Source organism: Mastigoproctus giganteus, chromosome 2, assembly GCF_048544385.1.
Source record: "Mastigoproctus giganteus isolate SK-2022 chromosome 2, ASM4854438v1, whole genome shotgun sequence".
NCBI lineage: Eukaryota > Metazoa > Arthropoda > Arachnida > Uropygi > Thelyphonidae > Mastigoproctus > Mastigoproctus giganteus.
The window spans coordinates 139,562,114-139,578,312 of NC_143576.1; the positions used below are offsets into that span (position 1 = coordinate 139,562,114).

The 16,199-nt window shown below is 35.5% G+C and overlaps 1 protein-coding gene across 1 annotated transcript in view; it reads right to left on the bottom strand.

Annotated features, from left to right (window-relative positions):
• The window catches only part of LOC150089607 (pseudouridylate synthase 1 homolog), a 102,256-nt gene that overhangs the window by 14,034 nt on the left and 72,023 nt on the right, over positions 1-16,199 (bottom strand). The window contains exon 8 of the mRNA XM_090390044.1: positions 9,476-9,640. Coding sequence (XP_090246170.1) covers positions 9,476-9,640 — 165 coding nt within the window. The remainder of the gene's footprint in view (positions 1-9,475; positions 9,641-16,199) is intronic.

Sequence of the window (16,199 nt, forward strand, 5' to 3'; positions counted from 1 at the left end):
TGGTTTAACTTCTGTTCCAGTGAAATTAATGGAGGTACTGGTTAAAGAAGCATTGCAGGACCATCAAGACTTCAGTTATAGCTCGGACACAGCATGGATTTGTTAAGGGGAAGTCTTGTCTGACTAATTTGATTGGATACTATGATGTAGTCACAAAGGAACTGGATGTAAAGAATAAATTTTACATCATATATCGGGATCTTAGAAAAGCCTTTGATACTGTTGCACATCGAAAACTGCTGCACAAATTGGACAGTGTGGCATTGGAGGCAAATTGCTGCTATGGATAAAGGGATGGTTGAGTGGGAGAAGACAGAGGGTAGTAATCAATGAACAATGCTCTTCGTGGAGTCCCTCAGGGTTCAGTGTTTGGTCCATTGTTGTTTTCTGTATTTATAAATGATATTGATGATGGTATATCAGGCTTAATGTCCATGTTTGCAGATGATATGAAGGTTGTCAGAGTTGTTAATGACACTAATGACAGTACACTGCTGTACTGTCATTAGTGTCATTGCAACAGGATCTAGAAAAGTTAAGCAGATGGGCTGAGAGGTGACAAATGAAGTTTAACATTGACAAATATAAAGTACTACATATGGGAAGCAGTAATCCCAGAGTAACGTATCAACTCTGTGGTACCACACTGACAGTGGTAGAGAATGAAAAGGACCTGGGGGTAATTTTGCAGGCAGATATGAAGTTTTCTGAGCAGTGCAGAAGGTCTGCAAGAGTAGCTCATGGTGTCTTGTCAATGATATACAGGAATTTTTCTAGCAGGGATAAGGAGGTGATTATCTTGTGTAAGGCAATGGTCAAGCCACACCTTGAGTACTGTATACAGGTCTGGAGGCCTTATTTTAAAAAGGATGTAGAGCTGTTGGAACGAGTACAGAGAAGGGCAACAAGATTAGTGAATGGAACAAAGGGTTGCTCTTATGAAGAAAGGCTTAAGTTTTGCAAATTACAGTGTCTGGAGACTAGGCACCTGCAAGGTGATCTGATTGAGGTGTATAAAGCCTTGAATGATTTGAGCATGCTTAATGCTGATGGGATTCTTCCTCTGGCTCAGAATAATCGCCTGAGAGGGCATAAATTCAAATTGAGGAAAGACGGTTGTAGGATAGATGTGCGGAAGTTTTCCTTTAGTCAGCAGGTGGTTGATTGCTGGAACAAACTTCCATCTGTCGTTTTAGAAGTTGATAGCTTAAATAGATTCAAGGCAGAAATTGACAAACATTTGGAGTGAGTGGATGGGTGAAACAAGGGGTTTTTTTTTGGCTGATGCTATATAAGCTTGGTTTCTTGCATTATGTGCCTTTGCTAATGCTAATAAAAATACAATTGATTCAATTCTCTGAGACTACAAATTCAATAATAAATAAATTTTGCATATAAAAATATAGGTTCATTTCTTAGTTTTGCTTAAGAACTAATTATTTTTCCAGATAATGGACATATTTGAACTTCATTCCATCAAAAGATATCTGCAGAAGACGGGTTTAATGCTGAAAGAAACTTATGCTGTTTCAAATCGGGAAAAGGAAAGGGAAGCATTAAAGATGACCCTCACAGTAGGTGATCAACAATAGTTATAGGCCAATAAAACTAAACATCAATGCAATACATGATATGGTGATGGCAAACTGGCATTATCAGTCCACAACACAGTGAAGGCTATAGTCATCTCAAACAAATCAATGCATAACATTCTAAAAAATGAATTGAGTTTATTAAAGATTTTTGCAAGATGAATCCCATGGCTTCTGATAACTGATCAAAAACATCATTGGCACGTTACAAAGCAGATCTGGAAAATTATGGCAAGATCTGTAATCATAGATGAGACAAATCTACCACCATCATCCTTAGTCAAAGCAGCATCTAGTGCCAAATAGTTATGTGCCAAGAAAACTAAACATCAATGCAATACATGATATTGTGATGAAAAACTGGTGATTATCATCCCACAATATAGTGAAGGCAAGGCTATTGACATCTCATACAAATGGATGCATAACATCTGACAAAGGAATTTGGTTTATCAAATATTTCTGCAAGATGGGTCCCATAGTCTCTGATAACCGATTAAAAAAAAAAAAAAAATGTTGGCATGTTACAAAGCAGATGTGGAAAAATTATGGCAAGATCTGTAACCGCGGATGACACACGAATCTACTACTATCAGCCCAAGTCAAAGCGGCAGCCTAAACAATGAAACATGTGATTTCACAGTTTTCAAAGAAGGCAAAAACAGTTCCATCAGCTGGAAAGGTGATGGTGACAATCTTTTTTGTGGATTTTAAAGGAATAGTAATGGTAGATTATTTTCCAACAGGTTAAATTATAAGAGGGGCATACTATACTAACCTATTATGTTAATTATGAGGTGATTCAATTCTAAAAGTAATGCCGAAATGCATTTTATTTCACCAAGACAATGCTCCCACTCATAACTCAGCAATCACAGTGACTGAAATACATCAGTGTGGGGTACAGACTGCTGTTGCACCCACTGTATTCACCAAATCTGGCCCCATCAGGTTTTGTTTTGTTTCACAAACTTAAATTTCACATGGCTGGACAAAAATTCCAAACTAACAAAGAGGTTACATTGGCCATGGAAGCATTTTTTCAGGCCTATACACATAATTCTACAATAATTCTACATTTATCTTAGTTCTTGCCAACTGCATTGCAGCATCACTGGAACAAGTGCATTGAACTTCAAGGAGACTACACAAAAAATAATACATAACCAGTGATGTAGCTTCAGAGTGGGACTACAAACTTTCAAATACCCTCTCAATGATTCTGCTCACACAATTATGGAAATATGCCTTACATAAAAATTTCTTTCTAGACTCTGATACAGTAAACTCTGCTGGCCTTAAGATGGCCATTGTAACTGTTGAGAGCGAACATACTAGTGCCAAAGTTATCAACGGGCTATGCATTTATTTTATTTTATTTATTTATTTTTTTTAATGGAAAACTATGGGCTCGGTGCATATTTGCATCCTCATATGTTAACTCAGGATGTTGACTCATGATACATCTCACAATGTGAAATCTATCACAAGTTGCCTGTTTCTTATACTTTAAATCTCTGGCCTTCACAGAGTTCTGTGCTACACAAATAGAGTATACAATGCAGAGATGAGAAAAATCCCTGGTGCCATCAGACAACTAACACACTTTACACTTTGTCTCATATACTTCGAATAAGTATCACTTCCCAAACAGAGAAATACATTGTTACTTATTCGCCGTGGGTACCAATACCCAGATAACTGTTTTGGGACTAGCTGATTCCTCATTGGCAGGAAGGTGGGTACTCCAAGACATAAGAGGTGGCAACTCAGTTGTGAGTTATTTACATAATATGAGAGATGTCAAGTGATGTATATTTAAACTATTTAGGGCCATAAGCTTCTTCAAACCATGGAAGAATTTCACTGATATAAAGTTAATGTTTTGCATGATTTCCATATGTAGTCAATTTCAAACCAAAGTCTGCATAAAGGTCATTATCATACAGTAAAATCCTTCACAACGAGTTCCCCCATCTCTTACACTTCGAATAAGTAATGGTTCCCCAAAAGAGAAGTCTGTTACTTATTCTCAGTGTGTAACATCACTCAGATGTAATAACAGTGGAAATAAGTAGAGGCTTCTGTACTGTGAAGTGCTACTTATTCAGAATATAAGAGAGAGGCAACTCATGACAGATTTCACATGAGATGTTGCATAATGATACTCTGTGTAGAGATTTTGGTTTATAATTAACATAGTTAATTACAACCCAGTTTTTAATCACTAGAACCATAATTTAGTCATTATAAATGTTTACAGATGTAATAATGTTAGTGCCTAATATTCATTGAAATATGCTTCTCACAAACTGTTCAACCACTAGATATACCTCTCTAATATATGTAAAATTTTTAAAATTCAGCACAAATTCTCAATCCCCAAGACTGCCAGATTTTAAAAGTTATCCCCCCCCCCCTACATGTTACAGTTAAAGCCTGAAATTTGGTTACTCCAAGGATTTACCAATTGACTTTGGCAAAAGTCCAAAACATCAAGTCTGAAATATCACAAAACACATTCAGTATTAATGGTTCATTCAATTTTTTCCCCTATTTTTAAACAAAGGCATAAATAAAAAAAACTTTCTAACTCCAAAGAGTTGTCTGAATAACATATTTATTATATTCAGCATACAGTGAAAATATAATACAGATGACCATGCAACGGGATAGTAGATATTTTCCGTTTTGCTTTTTGCACCATTACCAAAAAATCTTTCAGATATAGGGAATATATCTTCTCCATGTCCTTGTTTAAAAATTGATAATCATATAGTGCATAAAGGCAAGCATTAACAATTTCCTGCTTTTCATTTTTTTGATTTTTAAACAAGGGCTTAGGAGATATATTTCCTATCTCCACAAATATGCCAAGTGATACTTGGCATACAATTGTGATACTTGGAGCACTTAATAACAGTACTTAGCAATAGCAAAGGCACATATGCAAGAAAGCAAGCTTGTATAGCATCAGCCAAAAAAAAAAAAAAAAAACCGCACCCTTCTCATTTCACCCATCCACTCGCACCAAATGTTTGTCTAGTTCTGCCTTGAATCTATTAAAGCTATCAACTTCTACAATGACAGATGGAAGTTTGTTCCAGCAATCAACCAGCCGCTGGCTAAAGGCAAATTTCTGCACATCTATCTTACAACCGTCTTTCCTCAATTTGAATTTATGCCCTCTCAGGCGATTATTCTGAGCAAGAGGAAGAATCCCATCAGCACTGAACATGCTCAAACCATTCAAGGCTTTATACACCTCAATCAGATCACCTCGCAGGTGCCTAGTCTCCAGATACTGTAATTTGCAAAACTTAAGCCTTTCTTCATAAGAGCAACCCTTTGTTCCATTCACTAATCTTGTTGCCCTTCTCTGTACTCGTTCCAAAGGAAAATATTCAGACTTTCACAGTAACCTGTAAAACTGGTAAAAATTGTTCAATTAAAATAAAGTGAAAGTGGGATAATAGCAGGATAAAAACAAGGTAGAAAGCAAACAGTAGCTGTTGAATTTCCAGGATGACTTTATCAACCATGAAGTTTTAAATCAATGCTATGATAAATAAATAGACTAATGAAATGGTAACAGAGCAGAATGGGAAGATCATGTGATTAGTAATGCAACATTCTATAGCCCATCTGCTATCCATCTGGGTTATTGCCTGGTCAAAAACTGGGTTTATACATAGACTCAATTATGATTAAAGCAAGTGGGGATAGTGGAAATGTATAATGATTCCAACCACTGACAATGGTACAGCTGACAGGCATGATCTATCACTCAATTTCAATTGGGATCAAGCCTGTGTCCTGTATTCCAAAAATGTTCACCCAAACACCCCCCCCCCCCTGACTCTCAAACAGAAATTAAATGTTCATTTATGCAATCTTGTCTTGGTTTGACTGCATAGTGCTCACTGCAGTCAGGGAAGTCTATATTATAAAAGATCCTGCTCTCCACAAAAAGTGGCAAGAGGTTTCACTGGGCAATACCACTGAAAAAAATATTACAGGACAGAAGCTGAATGTGCTTGATACATTCCACTTGCACAATATGTGCAATGATAGAGGAAAGGTCTGAGTAGAAAGGGATAAAAGGGTGGGTCAAGTGGGAGGAGCTATACCTGTTCCGTACTGTCTTGGGAAAGGCATATTTGTGGAGATAGTGTTTTATGTAACTGATCTCTTTTTGGCTATATGTGGCTGTACTGTAGTGGAACCAGGCATATTGTATATGCACACAACAGTTTCCTATATATAAAAGTTTCAATGCAAAAGCCTGCTCTCACTTGAATAGTATGTCTCCAAGGAGGGTGGGGAGAAGAATTTACCTCTCCAATGTAAACTGAATGCTGTGTTCAAATTTACTAATACTTTCTAATGCCCAGTCTTTGTAGCCGGGTTTAATAAGGGCAATGTGTTGTCTATATAGTGGCACCAGGAGGACAGATACACAGAGGGGCAACATAAAATCTTAGTTTCAAGATTTTGTTACTAAATCTTCCACTAAGAAACTGAGGGGCAGTTCCTTAGTGGAAGACCCCAAAATCCTCAGGAATATATATTAGTAATGTATGAAATTGATAAAGTCAGTACTGATTTCATTAAATGTTCAGAAGATGAAATCAAAGTATTTCAGAGAGCACTAAAGTACTTGGCATGGCTATCAGTGGAGAGATGGTTAATAAAACAATAGTAAACTGTAAAAGACGAGCAGATGGTAACTTGATGCATATAGCTTATGATATTTTTCAATCGTGTCTTGGCCCAACCATGTTTTTAAAAGGTGGTTAACTTCCTTTCTAAGGCTTTTAGAGGATATATTGATTTACAAAGCCAGTACTTCAGAATGTGTGAATATCATAAGCTATTGCTATTTGCTATTTGGTTTTTAGGAGCATTAGCAACTAAGGCCATATTGCTCCGGGATGTGCGGTGGTCATTCTCTGACCTTTCCGCATCCTCCGTATTTGGTAGTGACGGGCTCGAAATATCATAAGCTGTATGCAACAGATTGTTACCTACCCATCTACAAACTGGGTGTGCCATTAAGATCTATTGTTTCATTAATTCTTCTTCTTCTTCTTGGATTTCTCTGTTGTATCAACAGTTATACTTAACCTAACTTTTTTTTTAATAATTTAATTTTGTTCTTCCACTCTTTTCTGTCCTCCCAGTCTCTATTCTTCAATTTCCTCTTTTCCATGACTGCCCTCACTCCCTCCATCCATGTGCTTCTAGGTCTTCTTCTCCTTTTCCTTCTAGGGGGGAGGTGTCCATTCCATTGCTTTTTTTTAGGTAATCTTTCTTCCCCCATTCTCATAACAGGTCCATACCATTCTAATTTTGTCGATGATGTTTATTTGAGCATCCATTGCTATAATAATATCCCAAATTGCCATCTGGGATATTATTATCATTAGCCATATGGTGCAAGGAAGCCTGAAGCTTTTGCTGCACCAGCCAAAAAAAAAAAAAAAAAATTCTAAGTTACCCTAAAAGAGAGAGAGAGAGAGAGAGAGAGAGAGAGAGAGAGAGAGAGAGAGAGAGAGAGAGAGAGAAGTAGAAGGGAATCACCAAGGAAGAGAAAAATGATGATATCTAGCTTAGGACACTGGGTGTGCCAAGCCCATACTCACCAGATGTGAGCCACTGGTATTGTTCTTATATTTTCCATATTGTACGGCAATGTCAAGTGTCACATAGTGACTTGCCATTCAGCCCATACAATGTGCTGCACCCTTTGCTCACCAATATCCACTTTGCATAATCCTTTATAGTTCTGTCAGTGAGAGGTGGTTTGATCCATTCAACACCATTTTTTGTACAACTTAACTATAGTGGGCCATAAGCAACAGACAAGGTGCACTGTTTCTGATATGGAAGCACCCAACACACAGATTCCTACAATTATTCCCTTTTGAAACTCTGTATCTTTATTTTGTCCCATAATTGCTACTTTATCACTTTGACTTGCACAACCAGATGCAAATTAATACTGCTCTAGCATACAAAGCTGTTTGGCTTTTTATATCTGCATTATGCAGCATAGTTCATTATAGATGGGGAGGTTATAATTCAGTGATCACTGAACGTACATATTAGATTATTACTGTACTATGTTTTACACTAATACATGCTTATTAACATACTAAGCATATATAATGTATTATTAATTAATACTATACTACAGGTAACCCTTGAACAACGAGGGTTACCTGTAGTAGTTAAGTTCCTATGAAATGTGTTGTGCGAAACCGAGTTATACGGGACTAAGAAAAAGTACAAAAAGGGGGGTTGCGTTCCAAATGCTAACAAAAATACACTATTTCGTTAACAAAATGTTAACAAAACTAACAAAAATACACCATTCTAGATTTCGTGTATCTTCTACTCTCTTTAAAAAATCTGTAATCTGGGTTTGTTTGCTTTTCCTTGATAAATGTTTGTGAATTTCATCATATGGAACTAAGCATTTTTGAAGCTCCCCTTTGAACTTTGGGCTCCTTTCACTCAAGAATATGCATTCAAAAAATAAAATTCTAATTGCTTGGCTAACTTTATGATCATTTCCTTGTCATTCACAACAACTAAAAAAAAAAGACTCAAATAGACAACGTTTTTGTTAGTTCCCCAGTTTTAGGCCAAGCTGGGGTACTAGAAACATTTTTCAGTTACCATAAAGCTCTCTATTTGAGACACTACACTAACAACCATTCGTGACTACAGACCCTTAATTTGGAGTGCCCGGAATTCAGTAGTTGACTGATTTATATTATATTAGCATAGCTAAATGCATCTACAATTGAGTGTTTGTTATCTATACGGGTAAACATATTATAAAACAATATCTTAGGAATGGGGAAAATAAATTTGAGAGTGTCTGTTTCATATAGAGGTGTACACATTTCAAAACCCTATATTAGGACTGGGAGAAAATAAGTTTGGCTTTTATTCAGATGTATCTGTTAATGGAAGTTTTGTTGTATTGTGACTATTTTTGTAATAGTATGATCCACTCACTATTATTCTTTAAATCCAACTTTTTCAGGAATTAGCATCCTACTTAAAGGAAAGCAGGGCACTACAAATCACTTTAATTAAAAATAAATAAAAAAAATCGTTTGAATTTTGGATAACTGGAATTTTTCATTGGTTTCTTATTTCCAGGGGACTGGGCATATTCAGCTGCTTCCATATTGCATCCTTATTTGAATTAATGGTCTGTTAAGAAGAATAAGAGCATATAAGTTCAGCAGCTATTACAGACTTCTTTTTGTCATCCTTTTCAAACTTTTTGTCAAACTGAATGACTTCAGTTTTCTGTTAGGTGCCATCCTCACAGTGCTGAACCTTTTATAAAAGTGCAATGTATATTGACTAAAAACAAAACTGAAACCTAAACAGAAAAATATCCTGGCTGTAATTGTGTTAATTCACATGATAAAATCACGACCATCTCATGCATTATAGTATTGGGAATTTGATCTTTACATAGCACTCAAATTGCAAAAACAGTTCACTCTAAGCAAGTTTAATTATTGTATGTATATATCATGTCACTCTTACTGACTGTAATTTCTTACAGTCAGTAAGAACTTACAGACTTACTGATTCTGTCAAAGTGATTCAGTGAGAAAGAGAATGCATGAACATCATGTGAATTAATGTAATGAACATGCCACTAACATGCAGCTAGCCCACCTTCTGCTTGGAATTTGTCAGTAACATTTGCAAATCACAAAAATATTAAGACATTATTTCTACTGATGTTTTGATGGAAGATTATTGGAGTTCATTACTGAGAGCCTACAGGAGGGTAGAAAGCTTCCTTTTTATTCAAATTTATATCACAATAAAAATAATGATATACTAACCCTTTCCAGTTTCCATGCTTTTTCCAACGTTTTAAGATCTGCCAATGACTTCATGATTGCAATGACAAGGCCAATCATTTTTCTGATTTGGTGGAGCATAAAACTCTGACCTTTCATTTTAATTAGAACAAATTCTATTTCACCTTTTACAAATGGCTCTGTACACTAAAATGGAAATGAAAACAAGTTAAAAAAAAAAGTTTAACTTAAAATGAGGTTAGAAAATGAAAGTTAACATTATAGTCATAGAAAAAAAATAAAATAATAAAATAAATCCTTAACACATTAGGTAAAAAGATGACAGCATTATATATATTTAAGACTGTCAAATTTGTTATGATGACCCCTAATGTTAGAAAAGAGCCAATGTATCTTAGGTACATTGGTTAGCCAACATACTCAAGAAATATTTGCTAACCTGGGATACAGAGTAGTTTCCACACTGCATTACATTACTATATTTGTTTTGTCAGAACTACACATGGTGATCCACCTCACATCTGTAACCTAGTAATGTGTGCTAACAGACCTCGCTGATTACAATCGCTATAAAGTGTAGATATTAAAAACTAATTACCTGAAGTTTAGAACTAGAGAATAATTCCTTTGCAATAGATTTAAAAGAAACTTTTAATGTAGCATCACTGTAAATTGTAATGCAGAGTAAAAATTAATTAATTTTACAAGAAATTCACTGAAGAAATAAAATTTCCAAACCTGGAAAATTTTTATGCAAGGCAAAACCTTTTTCATTCCAAAATTATTGATAAGGATAAGCAGTGAAGTTCACTGAAATTACTTACAGATCTTCAGCAATTTTTAATTGAGAGTTATTAGTACACAAAATGTAGTAGATATTTGAAAAATTATTTTAACATAAAGACATACAAATATTTCATTACATAAACTTTGTTACTTTACACTTTCCTTATGTAGCCCACAAAAAGGATTCTGTTTTCAAAAGAGGTCCACTTGGTGATTAAATTTACTTGCACGATTCAAAACATATCCTTCCATGTTTTCTAGATTGGTTTAAAAGACTTTTTTTTTGTTCATAATCAGCAGATTTAGGAAATTCAGGACCAATAAGTGTCTTAAGACAAGGAATAGAACAAGTGATTGTCCTGAATTTCAGTTAATTAAGAGTTTATTTTGCTATGTACTTCCTTGCCAACTTCTATAAATTGGAATCCATAAAGTTTTTAATACAGATTCGCCTTTCCGATGTTATAAATTCAGATTCACTGAATTTATAACATCCCATCGATATTTAGTTTCACCCCCCATTTGTTTCTCTCATTTTCTTTTTGACAGTATTAAATCAATAAATCAATATTAAGTAGTTTGTTTAACACGTTTTTCAAGCTTCATATAATTAGCAATATAATCCCCCCCCCCCTAAATATGCACTGTTTTAACATTACCCCCCTTTTTCTGACCTGAAAAATAGAATGGAACAAACCAGTACATATGTCTCAATAGTTTTGAAAATAATAACACTGAACAAAAGAAAATAATTTCTTTATCCCTGTCAAAGAGAAATAGGTGATTTTTTTTGGTAAACATATATGTGTTGAATTTAAATCCGAGCTTGAAAATTTTGATCACCCACTATTTTCAATTATTAATAAATTAATCATTGAATTAAATTGGAAATATTAATATACAAATAAAACCGTATTATAATTAACTACCAAATATTTTTTCCCCTCCTTACTCATTTTTCTTCTTTTGAATTTGGAGTTTCTCTGATCAATATTAGTATTAGCATTAATAGTGACAAATGATGCAAGAAAGCAAGCTTAAGAGAAAATGTTCCCAAGCTCAAGAGTTGCTGGTGGTATATTAAGTAATTTAGGGAGAAGGACCTCTTGTACACAAATGGGAAAAATGGACAGTGCAGATTAAAAAAAAAGTGATAGTGGCCAAATATATGTAGATTATACTATTTTTTTAAAAGGCATTCAAGCATTTTATTCTTTAACAATATCATCATAATTTTCTATTCTATAAACTTTGCAATGACCATTTTAAAACTGTTCCATGAAGCTTTTAATCTGCACTGCCCAGTTTTCTCATTTGTGGGCACAAGGTCCTTCTCCCTTAAATTACTTAATATTTCAGCAACCCTTGAGCTTGAAAACATTTTCTCTTGGCATCTCCTTCCTGACTCTCCCAGCTACCATACTGCTGGAAGAGTCAGGAAGGAGATGATCCTGAATTTCCTCTATATCTAATTTCTGCTGAGATTGCAAAATTAAGCAGGTCTTTAGATGCAAATAAAAAATATTCAGATATAAGTAAAAACACCACTGTGAACAGAATGCTCACCCACATGTTGCTCTATGTACTAATTTTAACAAACTGAATAAATTGAATTTTAAGAACTTCCTTAAAGACTTGCCACACACACACAGTTAAAAAAATAAATCACATGAGCTTGGCTTTCAAAAGGGTCCAGCAAACAGGAAATATATTGTGTAAAAAGGATAGGCAGAAAGGACCACAGTATATCAGGGCCAAAATTCGATAGTGTAAAATAGTATATTCTAAAGCACAAAAGGTGATATCATTGTACATGTTGCTGCTACTTATATTATGAACAGGTAATCTGAGGATTTACTTAATAGATATAAGGGCAATTGTGAGAAAAAACCGAGTTAGGATTAAATCTTAAAGTGTCTGAAACTACCATTTCCAGTACCACTACCATTCCCAATTTTTCTCAGCATGATCTGTGCTTGTTAATAGGAGAGACTGTTTTTACACAGATAAGGGATACACTTAAACACTATGGGCACAAGAATATTTACTGATGCCAGCAAGACTGTTAAGTGGTTTGGAAATTGCTACTCACAGAGAGGGAAGGATACACAGATTAATAGTTTAACAGCAACTGCACACAGAGGTGAAGGGAGGGAGAGTGTTGTGTGTCCTCATGGCACACGCAAATATATGGGCTATGTTAGGGTTACCAGGAGCAAAAACAGACATTAATATACATGCTTGTATATTAATGCTAACATTTGATAGTATAAACCAAAGCTATGGTGCTCAATACATTCTACGTTGATTTCAATATTTATAGCTGTTTGTTTGTTTGTTATTTGGTTTTCAGGAGCATTAGCAACTAAGGCCATATTGCTCCGGGAAATGCGGTGGTCATTCCCTGACCTTTCCGCATCATCTGTATTTGGTGGTGACAGGCTCGAACCCCGGTCTAATCAAGAAGCGTGTGCTATGCACTGCTGCTCCTTCCCACATGGCTACAGAGGCGCCAATATTTATAGCAGAATAAGAGAAATTTACCTCAATATGATATGTAGAACACTTCCATATGATACTCTCCAGAAATTAAAATGAATAACATTAACACAAAATGATTACAGTAAAAAATAAATTAAAAAATTAATTTTAAAAAGTTAAATGTAAATTCTGAAAAACGATTTTCCTTCTTGAAGCTTACAATGCTTTTCGACCATTTGTCGTAATCACAGGGATGAAAATTATGGAGTATGTGTGAGCATGAATCTTAAATAGAGATTATGTGTCTTCGCACATGCGTGTAAAAGACCATGAATCAGAGATTAGATATGGATGACGAACGTTAATAGAATTCTCGTGTAATTTAATTGACGAGTTCTGCAATTAACAGTCTCATATAATTATTGGACACTTAAGTATTTTGGCCTCGTTGAATAAAAAAGTATGTTTTTCGTTAATGGCAAAATTATCCACATCCAAACGACTGGTCTGTATTAAAGACCTCCATAGATTTGCAATGTGAAGCACAGGCCCAGAAATAAAAAACAGACACGTTAACAAATTGAATATATTATCGCAGGTATCAAGACAGGTTCATATGATTTCAAACACACAGTTATAGCTAGTCTGTAATCAAGTCACAAAGGAAGTTAGGCAAGTGAAGGCAGATTATGAGAAATCTTTGGCAAAGGATGCTAAGAAAAACAGCAAGGACTTCTTTAGTTATAAACTCTAGAAGGAAGGGGATGAATCAGATTGGTCCATTGAAATTGATGGTTTGACTGTTGATGATTCTGCTCAGATAGCTGATAATCTGAATGAGTATTTTCCATCTACATTCACACAAGAAGAGTTATTAAGGGAGGAAAAATGCCAGAAGTTTATAAAACTGTAACAGGGTGCTTAATGATTTTGTAATAACTGAGAGCAAAGTGCAGGATAAATGGATGAAGTTAAACATAAGAGAGGCAATCCAGGGTGAATGGGATCTATCCAGTTATATTAAAGGCGGTGGCAAAGTAAGTAAGCAAACCCTTAGCCATAATTATGAGAGCTTCCTTGGACTCAGGTGAAGTCTCCACATACTGGAGATGTGCAAATATATCCCCAATTCACAAAGGGAGATCTAATGGGGACACGAGTAATTACAGACCAGTTAGTTTAACTTCTGTTCCGGGGAGAATAATGGAGTCACTGGTTAAACATGCATTGCAGGATCATCTAGACAAGACTGCAGTATTAATTCAAAAACAGCATGGGTTCGTTAAGAGAAAGTCTTGTCTAACAAATTTTATTGGATACTATGATGTGGTTACAAAGGAACTGGATGCAAAAAATAATTTTGATATCATATACTTGGATTTCAGGAAACTTTTGACACTGCTGCGCATGGAAGACTAATGTACAAATTGGAGCAAGGAAGATGCTACAATGGATAAAAGGGTGGTTGAGTGAGAGAAGACAGAGAGTGGTAATCAATGGATGCTGCTCTTCATGGACTAAGTGGAGTTCCACAGGGTTCGGTGTTGGGCCCACTGTTGTTTTGTATATTTTTCAATGACACTGATGAAGGTATATCAGGCTTAATGTTGAAGTCTGCAGATGATACAAAGGTTGGCAGGGTTGTTAATGGCAGTGTGCTATTGCAACAGGATCTAGAAAATTTGGGCAGATGGGCTGAGAAGTGGCAACTGAAGTTTAACTTTGACAAATGCAAAGTACTGCATACGGGTAGAAGTAACCCAAAAGAAACATACCAACTGTGGGGGTACTACACTTAGGGTAGTAGAAAATGAAAAAGCACTGTTAATAATTGTGCAGTCAGATATGAAATTTTCTGAGCAGTGCAGAGAGGCTGCTAGAGCAGGTCATGGGGTAATATCAATGATATACAGGAATTCTGATAGTAGGGAAGAGGAGGCGATTATCCCTTTATATAAGGCAATGGTCAGGCCACATGTTGAGCACTGTATACAGGTCTGGAGGCTCATTTTAGGAAGGATGTAGAGTTGCTCGAGTGAGTACAGAGAAGGGCAAGGAGATTGGCGAGGGGAACGAAAGGGTGGTCTTACCACGAAAGGCTTAAGTTCTGCAAATTTCAGCATCTGGAGGTGATCTGATTGAGGTGTATAAGGCCTTGAATGGATTGAGCACACTGAATTCTTATGGGATTCTTTTGCTTGCTCAGATTATGAACCCAAGGAGGCATAAATTCAAATTGAGGAAAGACAGTTATAGAACAGATGTGTGGAAATATGCTTTTAGCCAGTGAGTAGTTGATTACCGGAACAAACTTCCATCTATCATTGTGGAAGTTGATTGCTTAAATAAATTCAAGGAGGAGCTGGACAAATGATGGAATCTGCTTTAAACTCAGAAATACAGATATTAACCAGCAGATTCTTAAACAGGAGTTATTGCCTTGCTACCATAAACTGAATTAGGGTACACGCTAAGGACATGATACAAAAAATTACCCCAACCAATAATAGTAACATCAAAAAATACATACATTGAACAGTGGCACAAACAGTTTAACATATTCTTTAAAGATATCAAATTTAAGATTGTGGCCAGACCAATATGGAAATTACATGTTATACTGAACAATCGCTCAGTCCTTTCCTCTTTTGCAACACAAATAAACGAGCTGGTATACAACATTTCTTGAGGTAATTGCGACTCATCTTATCAATGATTGATGTGGTTTCAGCTGAATTTTCAGGTTAAACAGCACGTGTCTGCAGTTCGTGCTACTTGTTCAGCAGCATCAGAATTAGCCATTCGTGCCATTAAAGAAACACTTTTTTATTGAATGAGGCCAAAACATTTACACGAGAATTCTATTAACGTTCACAGTCCACATTTAATCTCCGATTTGTGGTCTTTTACGTGCATGTGGAAGACAAACTATGTCTATTTAAGATGCATGCTCACATACACTGTAATTTTCATTCCTGTGATCACGACATACAATCAAAAAGCGCTGTCAGCTTTACGAAATAAAATTGATTTTCGAAATTTACGTTAAACTTTTTTAAATTAATTTTTCGTTATGTTCAACTGATTTTTGAATTGTTTCCAATTTATTTTTTACTGTAATCATTTTGTGTTAATATTATATTCGTTTTAATTTCTGGAGAGTATCATACGAAGTGTTCTACATGTCATATTGAGGTAAATTCTTCTACAAATATTAATGCTAACAGTATAGTAAATATATTATATGAGTTTAAAATATTGGAATGGAAGGGGGGGGTTATGTGCTTGGTTAAGAAGCATACAGGATCTCAAGCAGTGCACCCTGATGATGGGCAGCCAGTATAATGTTAACTCAGTTTGGTGTAAGTTAAGATCTGGGAAAACAAATATGTGAGCAGGAGCATGTTACAGGAAAATGATTGTGATGATATAATGAATAACTATACAGACAAACAGAATGGGCTAGTAAATCAAAATG